The 21,638-nt window shown below is 50.7% G+C and overlaps 5 protein-coding genes across 5 annotated transcripts; 3 read left to right on the forward strand and 2 right to left on the reverse strand.

Moving 5' to 3' along the window:
- Positions 1–684: 684 nt before the first annotated feature.
- On the forward strand, positions 685–1,569 carry MRS44_004209 (uncharacterized protein; the record flags this gene model as incomplete). Its single annotated transcript, XM_046277693.2, has 3 exons — positions 685–974; positions 1,029–1,424; positions 1,476–1,569. 3 exons carry the CDS (start codon positions 685–687, stop codon positions 1,567–1,569), a joined length of 780 nt encoding a protein of 259 aa, XP_046125674.1.
- A 6,670-nt stretch (positions 1,570–8,239) lies between these two features.
- On the forward strand, positions 8,240–10,125 carry MRS44_004210 (uncharacterized protein; the record flags this gene model as incomplete). The annotated part of the gene is made up of 3 exons (XM_065622105.1): positions 8,240–8,670; positions 8,719–8,884; positions 8,935–10,125. The coding sequence occupies 3 exons, from the start codon at positions 8,240–8,242 to the stop codon at positions 10,123–10,125; spliced, it is 1,788 nt and encodes a 595-aa protein (XP_065478177.1).
- A 3,757-nt stretch (positions 10,126–13,882) lies between these two features.
- On the forward strand, positions 13,883–14,507 carry MRS44_004211 (uncharacterized protein; the record flags this gene model as incomplete). The annotated part of the gene is made up of 2 exons (XM_065622106.1): positions 13,883–14,223; positions 14,279–14,507. The coding sequence occupies 2 exons, from the start codon at positions 13,883–13,885 to the stop codon at positions 14,505–14,507; spliced, it is 570 nt and encodes a 189-aa protein (XP_065478178.1).
- A 216-nt stretch (positions 14,508–14,723) lies between these two features.
- MRS44_004212 (uncharacterized protein) lies at positions 14,724–15,658 on the reverse strand (the record flags this gene model as incomplete). Its single annotated transcript, XM_046277694.2, has 2 exons — positions 14,724–15,341; positions 15,392–15,658. The coding sequence occupies 2 exons, from the start codon at positions 15,656–15,658 to the stop codon at positions 14,724–14,726; spliced, it is 885 nt and encodes a 294-aa protein (XP_046125676.1).
- A 3,358-nt stretch (positions 15,659–19,016) lies between these two features.
- Positions 19,017–20,301, reverse strand: MRS44_004213 (uncharacterized protein; the record flags this gene model as incomplete). Its single annotated transcript, XM_046277695.2, has 3 exons — positions 19,017–19,784; positions 19,830–19,960; positions 20,013–20,301. The coding sequence occupies 3 exons, from the start codon at positions 20,299–20,301 to the stop codon at positions 19,017–19,019; spliced, it is 1,188 nt and encodes a 395-aa protein (XP_046125677.2).
- Positions 20,302–21,638: the final 1,337 nt, after the last annotated feature.

Below are 21,638 nucleotides of genomic sequence, written 5' to 3' on the forward strand. Positions count from 1 at the left end.
CATCACGCGGCTGAAAAAAAAACGACCGATCGGTGTTGATTAGCCTGATTTTGATAGCGCCACCTGGGAAACTTTGCTTCTGTTTACGATGTGTTTAAAAATAAACAGTGGGATTGCAGCAGGAAATGCAGCAGGAATGCAGGTTGGGATGAATGGGAAAAAACAGGTCGAGATAAGGTTAATATGCTTGAATTAAGCGATGACTTCTACATGAAGGATTCCATCTTTTCACTCCATCCTTTTGATGAGAATCTCCTCTCAATGCCGCAGTCGCTGTCGGGGATATCCCAGCGAAGAACCCGCGGGCCCCGTAAGCCTGCCCCCTTAGCCCCTGTCTCTGGAGGCGCCGCTTTGTTCTAGAAAGGCCTCTTCAATAAACACCCCGTTCTCCATTCTGCTTGGGCCAGTCCTTAAAAAGTCAATCTCTCACGGCCCGGATTTGTCTCTCCGCCATGTCACCCGACTCTGACCCGGCTCATTATCTATTCTGAGGCCCGATCCGTCCACCGTCAGACCATCTCATGATCTCACGACGTCGACGTAGACAAGTAGAGATAGTATAAGTATTCAAGATGGCGATGCATCGAGGTTCAATCCAATCTTCAATCGTCTTCCATCGCTTTAAAACACATCCTTCTTATGCGATAAATCCTTTCTGTGCGATAAATCCTTCATCGGTGCAAAATGACCGGCCAAATCTTTGACCCCAATAACGACTCGGACAAGACACTTGATCATCACCACTTCGTCCAAGATAATCGTCCGGAAATGGCCACCACCCAGACATTCCGCATCGTCACCTCTGAACCTCGACGGTTCGCCAACCCATCGCCGCTAGGCCTCTCGGCCTTTGCCGTCACCACTTTTGTTCTTTCGTGCGTCAACATGCACGTTCGCGGCGAAACTAAGCCCAACATCGCCGTTCCCCTCGCCTTTGGCTATGGCGGTTTGGTCCAGCTACTTGCTGGCATGTGGTATGCATTTCACGACAGCGCCCGTGTATTATAGCATTTAACTCATTCGCCTAGGGAAATGGCCGTCGGCAACACCTTTGGCGCTACAGCTCTCTCCTCCTACGGTGGCTTCTGGATCGCCTATGGCATCCTCCTCACGCCTACATGGAACACCCTCGGTGCGGATGGCCCCTACGAGGGCGACACGGGATCGGTAATGGGCTTCTTCCTCACCGCCTGGTGGATCTTTTCCACGATGCTCCTGATCTGCACACTGAAGTCGAGCGCCGCCTTCTTCCTCCTATTCTTCGCCGTCGACATGACCTTCCTCCTCCTCGCATGCGAAAGCTACGCCAGCGACCTGGGCAACGAGTCAGCCAGAAGCGGGCTCCAGCAAGCCGCCGGTTTCTTCGGTCTGCTAGCCTCGTTCCTCGCATGGTACAACGCACTGGCCGGCATGCAGGACAGCAGGTTTGTACACCCATGTAAAGCCGTTAAAGATCCTTGCTAACCTTGTTCTAGCAACTCCTTCTTCCGCGTCCCCATGTTTCACTTTCCATGGTCTGATCAGGGCATGCAAATGCGAAAGGAGAGGGCCCAACACGACTTGGCTTGATTGCATCTTGACTCCATCACGACCTGGTTCGATCGCCACTTGGCTTGATCGCGCAACGTATTCTGTTCTTGTTTTTTATAGATTATGACTTGGGAAAGACAAAAGTAGGTTAGAACGGGACTGCTTTGACTACCTAGACTAGACAGTAGGCCATATTTAATGTTACCATTCTACGATTACCGTTTCAATAACGTCTGATACACAGATAATATCTGATACATTGTTTTGACTCGTTCGCGGCGGTGTGTTTGCGCCCGAGCCGACCGACTTCAGGCTCAATACAAGATATCTCCCGTCGGTGGTTTTACCTGTGGCATCATGTTCCATCGGCGCAATACAGACCGACGCTAAAGGCGAGGGCCGAACCACGCCACGCAAGGGGCTTGGCAGAGCACCTGCGCCATCGGGGTGTGGCAGACTGCCTCGATCGGTCTGCAGGGCCGATGACCACCCCTGTCAGTTCGTTAGCATCTACCGACAGACAACGCCATGCAGTCGGCCCTTCGCTCGATCCAAATCTGCCGATGCGACCACCGAGTGGTTCGTATTGGAGCACAAGACCTGCCAAGGCGATTTCTGGCGGCAAGATATCTGTTGAGGCATTATCTAGAGGTGTGAGAATTGGGGGTGTACGATGAAGGTGTGCAGCCTCAAACTTGACAGATTGCCAAGGCAAGCGAGAGCGGAGATACGGTCCGAGTTTCCAGACACACATGCAACGAACTATAGGTTATGTTATTTTATATTCGGTTTTGATGCTATCACTGTTCCGAAAGTTGTATTATTCGCTCCTGTGCGCGAGACTCTACCCAAGTCGATGAAGTCAAAAGCGAAGTTATCAACAAGATATTCATTTATAATTAGGAACCATACTATCTCGTAATTATTAATCTACCAGTCTGATTAAATCGGCTACTATGCGAAGTCGCCGAAAGACCTCAATTAGCTTTCAGGTTGTCATCAAACGGGCGGTAGAATTACGAAATGGAAACGCGGACAAGATGACAGTATCAAGCAATACTTAATAACACCGAGATCAGAATATAAATGAGCTCATGATGGATTCAACGGCCTTGGCCCTCCGGTTGCACGCCAAGCACCTATAGTGAGTCACCATAGGACCCTAGGAGGCCGATCCAGCTCTGACAACTTTGATGAGACCGCAGTAGACCAGCAACCCAATACTCAAGCCTATTACTTACCTTTCGATGGTTTGAAGAGACATCCTCATCTCGTGGGTCTGCGTCACCCACAGGAATGTCGTCGGCAGTGGCAACATCAGAAGGGGGCACAAGAAGGATCGTGCGTGTGTGGAACGTGGAGTCGTTAGCGAGAACCACAAAAAGAGATCTCGGCAGTGAGTTTACATTAGAGAGCCCTCCAAAGGATGGTCTGTGATTTCAATGGAGAAAAGGAAGCAGACCTGCCAAATGAAGGTAAAACAGGCGTTGTACGGTGGTGATAATTGGGAAAACATCACCAACGTGAGCGTATAGCCTTCTCCTGAAATATAGGCAAAGCAATGAAATACTATTCAAGACATGACTAAATGATTTTATTTTGAAATCGCATTGGGTTTCGCTGTTTGCCGCTTTGAAGGGCTGCTTGACTTGAAAGGCTGACGATGCACTGGAACACCCAGCCGCATGACTTGTTGATTTAGGAAATTGCTTTTTTCAGAGCCTAATTAACATGTAAGGAGATTATGGCAGGGCCAGATACTCGAACCCCCCCGGCGCGAGAATCATCTCATCGTACCGACCCACGGGTAAGTCTATATACCGGATGAACTAGACTATGCTGACGCTGCCGACGTGCCTACCAGATTCTAGCGAAGCATAGGCGGATTGGCCCTCGAGGGGTGAGTATGCCAACGAGGGGAGCTTATTCTCATCCTATAATGCCGAGATCCAGCATAAAAAGGCGTAGATATCGCCTTTAAGGGTCCATAGCGGGGGCACAGAGGGGATATGAGATTCAGAAGCCATAGCTATTAAGGTTATTCAAGTCAAGTAGAGTGAGCTGATATCATGTATATATATATCAATAGTTGAATGCCGGTAATGTGTCTTGGCTAGGGCCTTGGCATTTGGCTGTTCTGGTTGATTTGTGCTGCTTGGCCAACCTACCTTTGACCAAGACAACCGCCAAGCATACTAACCAAGCCAGACTATTTGAACCAAGAACTTGTACAAAACATCAGGAATTTAATACAGCATGGATTCATCACCTGCATCTCAATAAATCTCTGCTCCGCAATGAAACCAAGGAGAGTGTTCCCACCCTTCTTGGATCCTCCTCGAGTCCTCGGTGACAACCGAGTTGAGAATAGGTTTTTGAAAAGCTTTTATACACCATGGAGAAAAATAAGTATCTACAGAGATGTAAATACGAAATATTCAAGCAAGAATAACAAAATTCTGCGTTGACGGGCTTGCCTGGGCCATGGACCATGCCATCTGTTCTCAGCAAACGGATGACTCACTCTGGCATTCTTCTGCCCCCCACACCCCTGGCCTATACCTAGTCTTGAAATAGATAGAATATTTCCGTAATTTAATCCCGAACGAAGTGGAGGCCATGCAAGTTATTTTCGGGTGTCTTTCCCTAGTTTAACTCTTGGTAATGGCCCCATACTGCCGCTTTTGCAGAGCAGCAGATGATAGCTTAGACAAGAGAGAAACGACCCAACAGCCCTACGGCAGGATCCACAGAGTATTGGAAACCCCGGGACGTAAATTTCCTGGTCTGTACCTGGGTGGTCGTAGTCATAGTCAACGATTCGTCGGCGCTGGGTAACGCCGCTTTCGGAGAAGCGACAATGTACCATCACCAAGACCACCTAGTAACTGAATACTCCTTGTAGTTGACTAGTTCACTTTGTAATCTGACTACTTCACAATAATTCCAGCGATTCCTCAGAATAATAAAAGTAGCTTTTTTGCTGAATGAGTCGAGGAGGTGAATGGCGACGTCCACCCGTCAGCTACCCGGGAGTGCCCCTATTCTCAGCTCAAACTTCACTTTTTTCTTTCTTTTTCGTAACGTGACTGCAAGAAGCACATGGGCATGTGTTTTTGAATGCTGAAGAGACATCCCACTATCTATTGAACGTTTGTTTGCCAGGATGAGAGCATATTGAGACCCAGCAGCTGTGTTAAAGCTGAAAAGGAAGACTCAAAGAAGGTTCTTCGGCAATTGCCACGTGAGAGTGTCACAGCTAAGTCGAACGCTTCGACAGAATTCAGAACAGTCTTTCCATTTAGCCGAGATGGGATCCCAAGGGATCCTGCTATCAGATATGAGCCTTCCTTGTGATGTTGCCTCCAAGATAACAGGCGACAACTTCAGAACCCACAGCAGAAGGGAGAAAGGTCAAGTGGCAAGGGACTGCAGCATGCTTCATGCAGATCTCTTCAGATCACCCGTCTAGAATCCATTTCATTGGATAAGATATGCATGCGGAAGAAGGCGGGAAGAATCCGAGGAAGCACACAAGAAGGCAAACATGGAGGGTTGCCAACACCACCAACAACCCGATCAAAACGGTCTTGGACCGTCGATCCCACGTTCTAGAGCCTTGATAGCGATTCTATCACCTGCAGCTGCTACTCGCCAGCACATGATCCCACGCCAACGCACTCCTTAGTACTCAATCTCGATTTAGCTAGAGTGGCAAAGCGGCCGCACCGTTGGCCTGCAACTCTGTACCCAACTCAATCTCTCTGGATTAGGTAAAGATATTGTTTATTCAACGGGTCTGACCGTGCAATCGGGTTAAGAAAATTGAGGTGGTGTGGTGCTTTGGCCCACATTAAACGAGGGGAGAGGACATGGGGTTGAAAGCCCAGTCCATCGTTGCAGAAACCCTGAAGGGTAGGGAACCGAATGCTACCATGTGATTTTCCCCCTCGCAAAAATGCGAGAGCGAGGTTGGTTATGTCTGGAAATTGATGGGCTCGCTTGTGTGAGAGAGGGGGGAAAGACACGGAGTTATGAAGTGTTCAAGCCGAGATGTGTTAGATCGTGATAACACTTTGGTATAGCGTAATTCCTCGTCTAGCCCATGAATCCTTCCTGCGGTAAGAATCACAGCCAGACCTTCCTCTTTGGTGAAGCAATCATGAGCCTCTTGTCTATTGAGGGGTGCTAAAGGAAGCTCCAAAACAGTAGTTCAAGGATGACTTGAACATTGCTAATCAGAACCATGCCGGACTCCGAACGACCTGCCCATTTGCAGAGCCAAGCCAAGAACAACATCCCCAAGCCAAGAGAACCTAACAGCGCCGTAGAACGCCCTATCAGGAACTAGCGAATCGGCGCGGCGTGCGGCTCTGCGGATGTGCCGCTCTGCCGGTCAGCGAAAAAGCAGGTGCTTTTTTTCATCTAGAATTACTCAAGATTTACTGGGTTTCAATGACGATATCGCGGGTGAATCTTGCGAGATTGAGTACAAAGGCCAATGGTAAATCTGGGGAAGAGTTTCCATTACCTACTTGCCACGCGAGAAGCTCTCCACAGTGAGAGACTCGAGATGAGGCCTGAAGCAGCAATACGCGCGCTAAACAAAGGGTCCTCCAAAAACCCGGATTTTTTTGGTGTTAGTGCCGGGGGGGGGGTGGTGGTCACTGCAAGGTTACATGATGGGGGACAAGGCCTTGGCTTGGCTTCAAAAGTCCGTGGGGCCACCCGTCGAAAGGAAAGCCGCCTGTCAAAAGTTCCCTCCCCTGGGGTGGAATGGAAGGTCTGGGCGTCACGCGCGTAATTGGCCCTGATAAACGCGCTGTTCGAATAGGGAAGCTGAAACCGTTTTACAAAAGAACATGGATAAACGCGGAGAATCATGGGCTTTGAGTCGGTTGTCGTCGGGCACACGACAGCGGCAATCTGGCTTGAACCTTACGAACTTTCCCCAGGTCCAAAAGAGGAAGTTGAAGAAAAGAGGGTTCAATTTCAGGAGGCAAAATAGAATGGGTAAGTTTGTAACCCAGAGCTTTGATGTTGGTCCATGTGGGATCTGGTGATTTTGTGGTTTATTCGGTGGAGACTGGGGAGAAATGGGTCTCATCAACGAGTGGATGCAACCATCTACAGATAACGGAGTAAAGGTGATTTCACAAGGCAAACGATGCATCGACAAGACAAATCCCTTTACCTCTCTACCTCTTTTTTGCCAAGAATCACGTCCAAACCTTTGTCAGCACTGAGAATCTCTCTTAGCATCTCTCCCAATCGCGACGGGCCTATCGCCAAGCTCCTATTCCCGACGGCCGCCCCCCAGACCCGATTAGGAAGGTTACGGTTACATGAGAACACCAAGGCGGCAAAAGTTCTCCCCCACAGGCTATATGACGTGCTGGGATATCACGCTATTTGGGTGCATGAGCCGTGTGCTGCGCGTCTGGACGTGCGATATGGACTGACTACACTGAGTAGAGAGACGCTGAGGCTAGACTGATGGAAAGGTGGTTTGAGAAGAGTGACGCCAAACTCTAGACTATTGCCAACTCCAAACAAAAGTGCAGTGAGGGAGTAAAACACACGATTGTTAGCCACCATGGCCAACTTTCAGACTGATCGGCCAAGCCATTGACACCTAAGAAAAGCCACATCACACGTCGTCGCGGATCTGTAACCATCAGGAGACCATTCTTCTGCTATGATCGCCTCCAGCAAAGCACGCAAAACGCCAGTGAAAAAACTAGACACTGCAACCAAACCTCCAGAGTGCAAAGCCACATCCCGGAGACGATCGCCACACTAGCGCCGGCTCTCCCGATCCACTCTCGGGTGGCTGACACCAATCAGAGCGTCAACATTACCTTTTCGGAGCCGAGGGTGGCTTGCTCCGGGAGGCGGCACGTCTATTTCCGGAAGCAGACCTCGGCATCTCTGGCGCCACGCCATCATTTTTCAGAGTTTTACACTCCCTCGACAAACTTGTGTGAAAGAAGAAGGAGATCAATGCAAGTTGCAAATCCTCACAGAGGCTCAAACCCCTGACAAACAAGCTTAATCCCCATGCTAAACCACCTCCGCGGGTCGGCGCTTGGTGACTCAAGATGAGATATCACGAGAGTCAAGATACGGCTTTCCACCTTCCGAGCCTCAAACGCCATCCCCTGGTCTTCCCGCCATGGTGCAGCGATCGACATCCACACCCCTCGGACGACTTTCCACCTGCCAAGTCGGGTAACAAACCCTTGCCCCCCTCCAAAAAGGCCCGATCCCTCCCTCCCCTGCGCACTCCACGACGGGCTGTCCCCCGCAAAGGGGAAGGACCCCCGGTGGTTGTTGGCCTTATCCCAAACGCTGGGACTTTTGTCGCATGCGCTTTGGTTGGTCGATAAGGTCATTTCCTCTTGTGGCACTCGTCGTCGACTCCGACGTCTTGGTACTGCAAGAGTGCTCGTCTCGAAAGTATGTCTCAAGGATGGTTGCGTGCGCTACTGACCCATGGATGCTTCACTCAAGGTGGCAACGGCCAAGCCGTGCTGTCGGATATTGATCTGTAGGGGGGATTGGTGAAGCCATTGACTCTTATAAGACTGCTCTCCTCGTCCCTTCTTGGTCCTTCTCTCCTCAGGGCATCCCTCGACAACTCCATTCCTCCTCATTGTCAACTCCATCAAACGGCCTCTTGCCAATAACAAGGCCCAGCTTGCCCAAGATGACAACCACCATCAACCTCGACAACGACGCCATCGCGCAGTCAGGTCTCGTCGACCCCGAGACCCGCGGCATCCCCCAGATCCCAGCCAAGGGCTCCATGGACGTCCGCCGCGAGGTGCAATCCGTCGACTCGTCGTCCGACGACGAGCTGCCCACCGAGGAGGAGCTTCGCACGCTGCGCCGTGTCTCTGGAAAGATCAAGTGGAGCATGTACACCATCGCTTTCGTCGAGCTGTGCGAGCGTTTCTCCTACTATGGCTCTTCGGTGCTGTACACCAACTTTGTCACCCAGAAGCTGCCCGAGGGTTCCACCACGGGTGCTCCTCTTGACCCCGATGGCCAGGCTGGTGCCCTTGGTATGGGAACTCAGGCTGGTCAGGGTATCTCTCTGTTCAACCAGTTCTTTGCCTATCTGATGCCTCTTGTCGGGTAAGTCCTACACTCCCTCATAACTCAACAATTGCTAACAACATCCAGTGCCTGGATTGCTGATGCCCGCATCGGTCGTTTCTGGACTCTTCACCTCGCCATCGGTATCTCCACCATCGCCCACGTCATCCTCGTTGCTGCTTCTTCCCCCGGAGTCATTGTCAAGGCCGATTCTTCCTTCGCCGCCTTCATCATCGGTCTCCTCACTCTCTGCGTCGGTACCGGATTCTTCAAGGCCAACGTCTCCCCCTGCTTGCTGAGCAGAATGAGGACAACAAGATGCGCATCGAGGTTCAGAATGGCGAGCGCGTCATTGTCGACCCCGCTGTGACAAACACCCGAATCTTCCTCTACTTCTACTTTGCCATCAACTTTGGTTCCGTCGCTGGACAGATCAGCATGGTCTACGTTGAGAAGTACCACTCCTTCTGGCTGGCCTTCTTCATCCCCACCATCCTGTTCCTGACTGCTCCCATCGTCCTGGCCATCAACAAGAAGCACTACAAGCTGTCTCCCCCCACCGGCTCCGTCCTGTCCAAGTTCATGCGCATGTTTGTGTATGTTCAGAAGCAGTGCAAGCCCTTCAAGCTCAACTGGGACCTCGCCAAGCCCTCCAACGTTCCCGCTGCTGAGCGCCCCGCCTGGATGACCTACGATGACGCCTGGGTTGATGAAGTCCGCCGAGGTCTCATGGCCTGCAAGGTCTTCCTCTTCCTGCCCGTCTTCTTCCTCGCTTACAACCAAATGACTGGTAACCTGACCACCCAGGCCGCCACCATGCAGCTTCACGGAGTCCCCAACGATGTCATCCAGAACCTGAACCCCATCTCCATCGTCATCATGATTCCCCTCATTGACCACCTGCTGTACCCCGGTCTCCGCAAGCTTGGTTTCGCCTTCACTCCCATCAAGCGTATGACAACTGGTTTCATCATCTCCGCTCTGTCCATGGTTGCCTCTGCCGTGATGCAGCACTACATCTACAAGATGAGCCCTTGCGGTGACCACGCCAACGGCGAGGACTGCGACCCTGCCCCCATCAACGTCTGGGCCCAGTGTCTCCCCTACATCCTGATTGGTATCTCCGAGATCTTCACCAACGTCACATCTTACGAGTATGCCTACTCCAAGGCGCCCGAGAACATGAAGTCCCTGGTCATGAGCGTGAACCTGTTCATGAGCTGCATTTCCGCTGCCATCGGCCAAGCCTTCACTCCCCTCTCGGCTGATCCCCTCCTTGTCTGGAACTACACCATCGTTGCCTGCATCGCCTTTGTTGGAGGTGTCGCTTTCTGGTTCTGCTTCCACCACCTTGACTCTGAGGAGGACAAGTGGAACATGCTCAAGGCTTCCGAGTACAAGGGCACCAACCAGCCCAACGCTCTCGAGAACAAGCTTGCTCACGAGCACGATGAGGAGGAGGCCAACGCCCCCAGGGACATTGAGAAGGCTTAAATGTTTAATCATGTGGATATTATCATGCATCGCTAGCGTTAGTATTATACCAATTTGTGCTTGCGCATTTCGCTACAATTAGTCCCAGCCTGGCCTGTGAAGATATGTCCGTTAAGTGATGACCACACCCGCAAAGTAGCAAACATCCTAGGCCGCTGCTGGCGACCTGAATCAATTGAAGACGATGAAATGGCGCTCCCACATTTCGCATCCCATTAAGCCTGCGATCATGCTGCCAGCGAGTCTCATTACACGTTGCGACACATCGACATCTAGCCTAGTGTGTGACTGGGCACCAAATTCGACCTGAAACATCAGACATGTCTAGGCCATTGGTAGTCTAAGTCTTACTTGAACTGTGATTTGACAGTTTGCGGAGGCGGGTTTTGCAAGTGTCAATATTGAGCCGGTGACGGTAGGCTGCTCCTTGCTGGTCGAGTGAGTCTCTGATCTCCCTCGACCAATCCTGTAGAAGAACGGTGAAGAGCTTCTGGGAGGTACTGGAGCCTTTCGAGTCATTCTTCTCGGTGTAGCGAGCTTTACAGTGTATAGAACGTCCCAATACCAGAGAGCTCGGCTCCCTTCGAGCAATGGATGGATGGTGTCACCACTTGACGCCCTCCCTGCAACGATGATCTCGCCTTTATACGCGCCATGATCATCACGTATGGAGGGACAGTCAAAGCGATGCCCCCCGACTTCGCAGCCCGGAAGGGAAATCACGGTACTCACTCAGATGGTGTTCAGTGGGCAAGTGCAGAGTCCTGTCATCAACACCACGCCCATATCCAGTGTCCCAACGCTCTGGTTCTTCGCCATTCTGGGCTTCATCGCGCTCTTTCTTGCGGCACGAGCAAGCGCTTTTACGTGGTGAATTATGTTTAGCTGATTGAGAAACGGAATTTCTCTGTCGTGTGTTGCCATCAGATATGACTTCATCAGTACAGACATAATGGACAATTTCGACGGCTACCCGTCGTCCCAGCACTTTCGGTTCACCTCACTCGACGGAGAGCAGTCGGACCTATGGTTCAACGTTGCAGTAGATAGTATTCGCAGTCTCTAAATGCCAGGCGTAACGAAGCAGTTGGCATCGAAGGAATTAAACCGTACTGTACCTTGGTTGAGGGGTTAACCAGTTGAGGTGGTAGTGTAAGGTTATTGGTCAGGTGCCTCTGGTGGTTTGTTATGATGCAAAGTGAAACGACTGGTCTTGCCTCACGCCGGTCTCGCCGTTGTCTGACAAGCTCTCGCCGGCTATGAGACGTTCTCAGCATACTCGTACAGGGGGGGGGGGGCACAGTAGCACGTCGCTTCGCCTGCACAATACACCGATAATTACAGGCGACAGTAGCGAAGCCAAAGATTTTGTCTCACAATCTGGGTTGTTGAGGAGTAATGGACTTCGAACTATCCCGAAGTAATCTCTAACGGGTCGCCACGGAACCTCTGAGGCCAACCTGGCCGAGATGGTTTTCTGCAGTGTCCCAAAAGATTGCCATCATTTCTCTGGTCCTTTGCTCCGGCCCATGGTGCTTGTAGAGAGCCTTTGCCAAAGGCCGAACGTGGAAAACAGGTGCATCTCATTAGAGACAACACGACATGCTCCAGAGGAAAGGCATTGCCAGTCAAACGGTAGAAGTTCGCCGTACCGTGTGGTACAACCTAATTTATTTACGGTATTTCGTCGACTGTTTGGCCAATCGGCGACGTATATGAACATTTGGCGTCGCGATACTTCGCTGTGATCCAATCTGCAAGTGCTATGTCGACGGGGCCACTCTAACACTCGCACGCAACTCTTTTTTTCACATCGTCCGACAGCTTAGAAACAATCTCCAACCAGGATTTATGCTTGAAGGTGAGTTATCTGGGGCGAATAGGTGAGGTCCGTCCCCTGCGACCGACGTCGTCCTTGAATGTGATTAAGAGACATAGACCCATCGCCGCCAGATTACCATGTCTAGTGAGGATGAGGTCCACGCAGATATGAGACGCACGTTTTACATCGGGAATGTTTTGACATACCGAATTTATCGCGCTCTTTCTAATTCAGGTATCGTCGGGGCTGCGTTGTCCTGTCGCTGGCCACACAACGATCCTCCCAGTCCCAGAGCATGTGTGGAAGGAGCAATAAGAAACATCAAGATTAAACAAACAACGGAAAATAGCCTCAAAGAAACAACTCAAGTTAATATACAGGATCTCTTGAATTTAAAGCCGCATTCTTCGCCGGCAATAGACCTCTAACTGCGGACCTGCGGACCCTGATGGCCTCGACAAACCATCAAGCCTTGATCCCCCTTCTGTTCCTCTGGCCACCAGCAAACCACCACCCCAAACCATTGCAACAACGAATACTACTTTACAAACTTCGATTTCAACACCATCATGTATCGACTAGTGTGTTCTTTGTCACTGTGGCTGGTGTCCCCTCGGGTGCCAGCAGCAGCAGCAACAAAGACGCAACAACGGCAACAACTGGGCTCTCTGTCTCTGAGAGAAAGCGAGTAAAGCCATCGCCAGCTGAGAATTAACTCGCTACCACGTGCATAAGAACTCCCAAAAGGTAATTGTGTGGTTGGATCACGAAGGCATCGCGACGAGCCAGTCCGGCTTGAAGCCGTCCTGAGGCAAATTGAGGTCGACGGTGTAACAACAGGGGAATGGGGACTTAGACCATTCAACTGGCCAAGAGACAAGATCTTTCTCCTGTAACTCGTTGGTCGAAGTGTTATTTCGAAGATATTGACGATATTGCATTGGTCTTTGTTGGTTTGAGTGTGTTAGCCTTTCGGACTTGAGCTATGTCCAGCGTCAATCCCGTCGAGATTTGCGCAGACCTATTTCAATCCACTTTACAGGTACTGTTGAGTCCTGAATGAATCAATCGTTCCTGTGATTGGCCTTGTATTTGTGTCCTGTAATTGGTGTGTCGGTATTTGTTAAGTCGGCCTTCGTTCGTGGCATGTCAGGTCAACACCACGACGCCACGGGCATACCCACGCACATCAACTTCCCTATACAAATCGACTAACCTAACTCTCCAGAGCATTAACCAAAGCCTATTTATTAACCGAAATGTCAAGAACACGCATTGGGATAATAACGACCCCGCAGGGGACGAGGACGACGACCGAGGAACCTGACACGATCAAGAGCAGACACAGCTCGATTGACAAAAGACCATAGACCAAATAAACGAACAAGGCCAGGATAGCTTTTCGAGAGCATCGGCTCTCCATTACAAGCAATAGCTACTTCAGAACATTGGCAGAATGAAGGCGCACAGCTTACACAACGTGCCTTCGGTGCTCGCGGCTTCCAATGGTAGAAGACGACTGCGTCGTCCTGACTCGATGTTTTACGGACAACTGACAGTTTATTTGTTCTGAATACATGATCAAATGATCTGAAACAGCAGCGGGCGAGTTCAATGGTTGTCACTCGAGTGCTCATTGTGCCATCTCTACTTCCCATTGTTGACCCAATTGTTCACGCTCAGCTCAGAGCCTACTCATTTCAACAATCCAATTCAGTTATTGTCAGGTCATTCTCCATGATGCCTCACTTCACTTTTCAACTGCTATAAATCTTTCCTCTTGTCCTTGTTCTCTATCATTCTCCTTCCTCAATCCACAGCAACACTCAATCCCCTCATAACATTATCTTGCTCTCTACGCACTTCTACTACTTGTTCATCAAAGTCGGCACAATTCACAACGACCATAACAGCAACAACGTCCCACCTAACCCCATGCCTCCTCCCAATGGCAACACCACCGATTTCTCCAGACAGCAGACCCTGATGCAGTTTCTGCGCCTCCCGGACAGCTGCGGAAAATCCCACTCCTTCCTCGAATTCCCCGAGGATTTGCAAAGGACCCTGAGAGCTCTGGCTCCGTGGCAGCTGGCCCTACTGGGATTTAAGGCATCGTTGTCGCTACTATGGAACGATCGGGCTTTGCAGCAACATCAAGCAGATGCCATGTTGAGGCTACTCCCGCCGCATCTGCGGGAGCTGGCGGAGGAACTGTGTTTCTCTCAACCGGAGGATCTTCCGAAGGCGCAGGAGGTGGACTTTCCGATGGATGCTTGGTGTTGGCTATTCCGACAGGATCCATTTAAACCGCGACAACAGAATGTGCCTTAGGGGCCAGCTCCGTCGGCGCAAGCGGCAACGGTATCCACAGAGCAGCCAGAAGTTGCAGATGAGCAACCCCAACCAGACTATCCTTCAAAGCGACCTCGGCGAGAGAGACAGAGGTATGTACTCCAGCCAGAACAAGGTGCTTATTCGCCAGCGTCGGCGCTTACTGGGCAGCTGGTTCAGAGAACCCGTCGCAAGATGGTCAACTAAGCAATGGGCCGTCACAGGGTGAATAGGCCCCAACAACCTTCCCCAGCGGTGGATTGTATGAATAGAGGTGAGTGATGATACTTAAAAGAGCAGCGATAGAGATAGACAGTTGATCGTAATACACACTCAGTAGACAAACTCTTCAACCTTGACCGTGACAATTGTGACTATGACCAATGACTCAAGGTGAAGGGAAAACAACGCTTTCTATGTTGACGTCTTATATCCAAGACATGGTCTATAATCTATTGCTAATCTCCTCCAGCAGCTGGATCTCCTCTTGCATGAGAAAGATGTGACTCGGCAGCACCAATACACCACCCGGCTTGATGATGATCTCTTGTCCGTCATGCCTCTCGTGCCTCTCCGTGTCGCTGCCATCCTCTGTCCTCATCTCCTCCGCCACGCCGCCCTTGCTCTCAATGTCGCTCGGCGACTTAGCTCTCTCACCCTCTGTCCGAACTCCTCTGAGGTCCTCGGGCGTCCACCAGTATGAAGGGAATGTGCGCTGGATGTTGTTGATGAGCAGCGCAACAACAAACATGATGGTGCAATTGAACAACACGACAGGAATGAAGAACCATCCCAGCGCTAGTAATCGATCGTCGACGACAGCGAGAAGAGCGGTCGCGCCAGCAGGAGGATGAATCGTCTTTGTCAAAGCCATGATAGCCGTCACGGTCGCGCAAGAGATGGCGCCGCCCACCCAACGGATCGACTCAAAGTCATCGCTCAATAGGAACAGCTTGCCGATAGCGACACCAAGGATCGCAGCGATGAGCTGGCCAGCGAAGAAGTTTCGCGGCTGTGCAAGAGGCGACTCAATAGCATAAAACTCGAGAACAGCACCCGCACCCTGAAGCAAGTCAGTACCACATCATCCATTAATCAGTGACGAGTACATACAAAGGAGCCGACGATGATTGGCGCACCCCTCTCCTTAAACGACGGTATGCGCTCCGACACAACCTCAATAATAGAGAGCGCGCAAAAGATACCGACAAAGGCCCAGAGCACGGGGACGACGGTGCCAATATCACGAGGCTTCTTGTGACGGTAGCCAAGAAAGTAGGCGACGGGGTAGGGCAGGTGACGCCACGGCGGCGGAGGAATGAAGCGATTCAGAAGCCGATCGATGTCGAACTTCCACGTCGTAGGGTCCCAGCGCGACATGGGGGGCAGCGAGTGGTCTGACGGTATGAGGTGATTCCAAGATGCGAGATCTTGTCGAGATCGTAGATGAGATTGTGCCTGTCGGTGACGACACAATCAGGTGGTGATGCTGCCAACCGTTCGTCCGTCGCAGCAGAGAGAGACAGGAGTCAGAGCAGAACAAAGAGAGAGGGAAACTAGATGGTGACGTCAATCTTGGCCAAATTGTTCAATCGGCTCTAACAAATGCGTAATTTGTCGTGACTAACAAAACACTCTGCAAACGTCGTGAGTCAAAAGAACAGACGCAAACCGGGCTCCTCGTCCATCTAATAAACCCCCCTCATCTTCCTCCTCCCCGCGGAGATCGTCAAACTGTCATTCCCGAGAAAACAGAAAAGACGAGATCCCGAGGACCACCTCCTCCGCAACAAAAAAGAACCAGACAGGGACAACGCAAGGTCTTGCTCATCTGCTATTGGCATCACGGGGAGGCGATTTCGTAACAAAAACTCGGCCGGGTGCAGCTCGGGGTGCAGCCAAGACGGGTAATTGTGGGGTTTCCCCAGGTTGGTCAAATTGGAGCGGAAAGGACGGAAGGAGCGGCAGGTGCATGCTGACGTAACTGCAAAGTGCTATATTATTACTAATACTAAGGCTTATAAGTCTAAGGCTATAAAGGCTATATTATTATATTTTGCTATATAAAAATACTTTTATATAATATTTTATATAACTAATTAGTTATTATTATTTTAAATCTTTTTTTTTTTTTTATCTCTTTATTTTATGCTTAGCCCGCCTTACATATATGCTACGTGGTGCTTAAACAGACATCAAGGTTCTTCGCATGAAGCACTCACTCCAAACACAAGCCCTCTCACCGCGGAACCTAACCCGTCCAACACCACAAACCACCATCGCATGCAGCACATTGGGTAACACAAGCGACAATACAGCGCCGTGGCTTGACAGCCTTCTAGAAGCGGGTGATTGGCGCTAGCCAGGGGCTCTGGAACAGCGCGTGGCGTCGTTGAACAATGTCTGGGGAGTCACATCGCTTTGAGGCTCTTGAACGTAGCTATTTGGACCACTTCAGCTTGTTCCCTGCGGACACCAAATGTGACACTCCAGACTTGGCAAAGTTAATGGCAGACGTTGGTGTGCAGATTGGATATTAAACCCTTCTAGAGAATGATCCTGGTCTGGATCCATACACAGCTGGGACAAGCAGCCAAAAGCAACTTCATCTATGGGTTCGCAGAGTTCTCCCAAGTACCACATGGCCCAAACCCACTGCCAACTCCACTCAGTGTTATAACTACCAAACCTCGCCGGTGTCCCAGCCCGGCACGTAGCCGGAGCGTAAGACGGCGCGCCAGGCAGCGTTACCTCCTCGATGGCTTCGCAGCATGTTAGCCGGCGTCAATCTTTGAAGAGACTCTAGACATACAGCTCTCAACAACGGTTGTTGTGGTCACATGGTTTGTGTATTTGGTCTCGGTGGTAGGCACTCTCTTGGTGACAATTTCGGTAACATAGTCGGGATACTTGACCGAAGTAATGGTTGAAGTGGCAGTGGACCATTGTGACTTTGTCACGGCAAACGGCGTGAGTTTGAGTCCATCAACCGTCACCCTAACCACGTTGGTTGAGGTCGAGCGGACCTTGGGCGTGCAATCCACTCATTGGGGATACTATTGTAGGTTGTCAACGTCGAGTAGGCCGTTTCAATAACCTCTACAGGGCTCGTGACCCACGTTGTGTCTGTGTTGAAAGCTACCAGTACTGATTTGTTTCACGTTAAGGATTTCACTAACCATAAACCGTCTCGGTCACAACATCCGTGTCAGGATCAGCAGCAGTCTAAGTGGTTGTAACCTTCTTGACGGTAGTCAAGGTTTTGGTAACGCGAGCAATAGGTATAATGATAATTTTGATCTTGCGAATGACCCTCTCGGTGACGGTAATCTTCTCAACCTCCCTTGAAGTCGTCCGCGGAACGTTGGCAACACTGACAGGTCCCAGTTGAGTGGCGCAGACAACGTCTTGAGGGGCTCCCAAGGCAAGAGCCTCGGCGCCCAGGGGGGTTTTAAAGGCGTGGCGTCGTTAAGCAAATCGCAAGTGGACTATCGAGTTCTAGGCCTTCAGATTGTGAAAGTGGACACACAATCAGACCAGACATCGCGATCACATGAACTCGCACCAGTGCAATTGACCTCTGTAAGATTTGAATTTCTCAACCGACATTCGGTGTGTTTTCACTTTGCGTTGTGGTGGTAACAGATAATTTTACGCCTAACTACAAGCAAGGCATTAATGATAAACCTAGTCATGCCAGCCTTCGGACATTACTTGTTGGTCTTCCTCCACGTTGGCCCCAGCCATGCATACATAAACCCGTACGGCTGGCAACTGACAAATCCCAGACGATGTGTGACCATGGCTTAACGTGGCAGAAACTATCTATCCGTTCAATGGCCGGCATTGCTGAGTGACTGTTGTCCGGTATATAGGTTCAGCCCGCCACTGAACAAGAGAGACAGGAAGCTGTGCCTTTCGATCCGTATGATCACATGATGATTTCTTAGCAGTTGAAGACTGATTCTTGTTCTCGTTCCTGGCAACGAGTCACCAATGAATTACCGTCTGAATCGGTGCGGCATAGGCCTTCGATCTCCTCTTGAATCACATCCTGCAGCTGCAGCGATCGAGCTCCGGGGCTAGCATCAAGAGTCGTTGGTCTTGTAGCATTTTCAGATGCCACAAGTCAACGAGGCACAAAGACATTAATATAAGGACAATAGGTAGAACAGGGCTTATCTATAGTGAACTTATTTTAAAACTGGTTTCCCTATATAGAGAAGATAAAGTAAGAGGAATATAATAAAATAATAAATAAAATTATTATTATTTAAAAAAATTTTTTACTGAATAATATAAAATAAAATTAATAAAATATATTAAAAATTAAAATTAATTTTTAATTAGTTTAATAAAAATTATAAGGCTTTCTTAGTACTATTAGCTAATGCCCCAGGGGCTTATAACTCTCCGAGCTATCCCCTTCAATTCCGCCCTCCCCACTCCGCGTTCACGCTGACTATTCCCCTTCGGCCGCTGGTAAAACTTAAGCCCGGGGTTCCTTCGGCATCGCGGCGCTGACCGGCTGTGCTGCCGAAACTATGACAAACACATTCTTTATTAAACAAGGCAAGTCGCCCTCTTTTCTTTTCCACCGCCGCCCAGCCGGCACGATGGAGTCTCATAGCCAGGGTACGGGACTTTACGCCTCGGAAACGTTCAATTCATGATGCAAAGCTCCTGCATGTTGAGTGCTTTTGCCAACCTTGTCTTCGATTGACTCCATACGACGCTCCTAAAAGATGATTCCTGCCGATCGAAACCTCTCGAACGCCTCGGTCCACCCTCGGACCGGCTCTGCCTCCTCCAAGAATTCCACCTGTCGCAGTCGCTCGGCGCTCAATTGCCGATCAAACGTCAACCACCATCCCACGCTGTCGAGCTGCTTACTACCCGCGCCGACACCTGCCGAGATCGCATTTGGCTTTCCGTTTTCTGAGAAGAGGTGCTTGTGCGTCTCGATATACTCGCTAGGAGGCTGAGGGGTGGTGTCTGCAGAGGGTGCGACGCCGATGAGGCCGAAGAAGGATGCGATCGAGGGCCAGAGCTCGGCAAAGGTGGTGGGCTTTGTGCGGTCGAGCATGTTGATGATCCTGGATCCGCAGGACTCAGGGTTGAGGGCTGCGTGGACGGCGATGCGACCGAGGATATGCGAAGCCACAGGCGTGAAGCGCGCGTGGTAGGCTTCATTGTTCCCTGGGAATGGGACCTGAATCTCCTTGGCATCACCGACGTCGCGCACGCCATGGTTGAAGGCGTACAAGGAGAGATACTGCGCCCAGTGAAGTGCCAGAGAATAGTTGGATCCGATGGGACTGAAGCCTACGACAGCATCAGGGCAGACCTCTGTCCACGCCCAGCCCCGACCTTTGGACGCCTCGGTCAGAATCTCGCGGAACCAAGGGTAAGCAACGGTCTTTGCGTAGTCGGCGGGCAGATTGTCAGCCATGGACTCCTCGAGAGGAGGCGTAAAGATGCCATCCGGGATGTAGATGCCGTAGCCCTGCTCGAGTTAGCAGGAGACGATATGAGTGCGGTGATGACAGACTCTTGTGCCGCCAGAGTAGACGAATGACTTGAGATGAGGAGCCAGAGCGTTCAGCGCAGAAGCGAGGTTTCGCATCATGTCGCAGTTGAGCTGGCATTCCTTCTCGAAGTCGTCATTGTACGGCGCAAAGACTACAGGTCATTAGCTTGTGTCGTTGACCGTCCTTCACACGGGATCCCGTACCAAAGTAAAAGACGTGCGTCGTTTTCTCAATGCCGGCGACCTTTTTCCGTAGCTGGTCCAAAACATCGTCGCTCTGTAGATTCACACCCGAAACAAGTTGAAGCTCTGGTCTAGTGTCTGGTTCTTCTGGCCAGAATGTCCGAGATGCATCAACAGGTCGATTGCTCACGCCCGTGATGCTGGCGAAAGTCGTTGACGTAGGGTAACCCGACAAGAGCTGGTCGACAACAGCCCAGCCAACGAGGCCGGTCGCGCCAAAGACGAGAGCATGGTTTTGAGAATCTGACATGGCGATGGTGATTAAGTTTATTCGGACAGGCTATAAGAAGAAATTGATGCTGTTTGTGATTGTTTTAGATGTTTAATTTGCGATGGTTCATGATGGCTCATCACGGCGGATTTCCTAAAACAGCCTCGCCGAATAGCACGTGTGGATCGCTCATGAGATGATCTCGCAGAGCTGCACGTCCTGCATGAACAGATCCAGCAGCGGGGCCAAGACATGCAATCCCTTCTGCAGAGTCTATGACTTTAAGCTCCGGCGACGGTCGACTGTGCATGAACTCCTGTTTCATCCCTTTGGTACTGCTTGTCATGAAGACCATTTACTCAATATAGGACCAACAATGAGAACTTCAACATTGAACACGGCATCTGCTTGAACAAGCGATTCCTTACTCATCAACCCGCCCCTGGTTCACTGAATACTGCTGAAGTGCCTTTTGAAGCCTCTTTTTCTGGGCTATTCTCCCTGCATGGCAAAGCAATCTAATGGATGCTTGGTATGGCCTTACCGGGCATGCCGGAATCCGGTACTCTCGACATACTTCCTTGTGTTGTAGACAAGTAGTCCCAGCTAGGCAAAAGAATTGTTATGGCGATACTGCCTGCGGTACTTTGTCTCCAGGTTCACAATCCAGCTCGAGATGGAACAATACGGAAGCTCGCCCGACTTGGGAGGAGTTGATACCTCCTTGCCGTCCACGACGTTCCGCAATCTATCCCCTAATATCGCAACGGCCCGAAAGTTGTTCAAGATATCTCTATCGGAGGCCCGACGCCGTGTCGCTGGATCAAGAGCGTCGGCCTTGCAAGAGTACCACAGTGGTCGCGTTGCTCAACATCATCGCGTGAACTCGGTTCCCTTCCGAGAGGTGCGCTGGCTACCTTGATTAGAAAGCAAGTGGCTGTATCCCAATTCAGCGGCAGTCAGTCTCCTGCCGTGGTTGTCGTGTCGTTGAACGGTGCAACGCTGTGGTAGTTCATCTTACCTATACCTTATCTCTGTGATTGGAGTCCACGCCGTGACGATACACGACTGTGCACCGGTCATATCCGGCCACGAAAACCCCCAATATTGCCTCATTTGTCCATCTTAATGTGCTTCGCTGGAATAGGCGGAGGTGCATGTGCGGGCTCACACTTGTTGAGATGCGGACCGCTGCTGTGACGGGACGCGTAAGATGCTTATCTTGTTGACATCTGTCAATGTTGTACGAGTGAGGATGGCCTCATTGTGCTCAGGGTCCTTGAAGATCTCGGGGATGGTCTCGGCCGTGGTGTGTAGTACAGACAGGTAGGGTAGAGGATATCGATTGGCTTGCTAGCGAATTCAAGCCTGATTTT

This window comes from Fusarium solani (assembly GCF_023522795.1).
Source record: "Fusarium solani strain SB1 chromosome Unknown bctg00000002, whole genome shotgun sequence".
Classification (NCBI taxonomy): Eukaryota; Fungi; Ascomycota; class Sordariomycetes; order Hypocreales; family Nectriaceae; genus Fusarium; species Fusarium solani.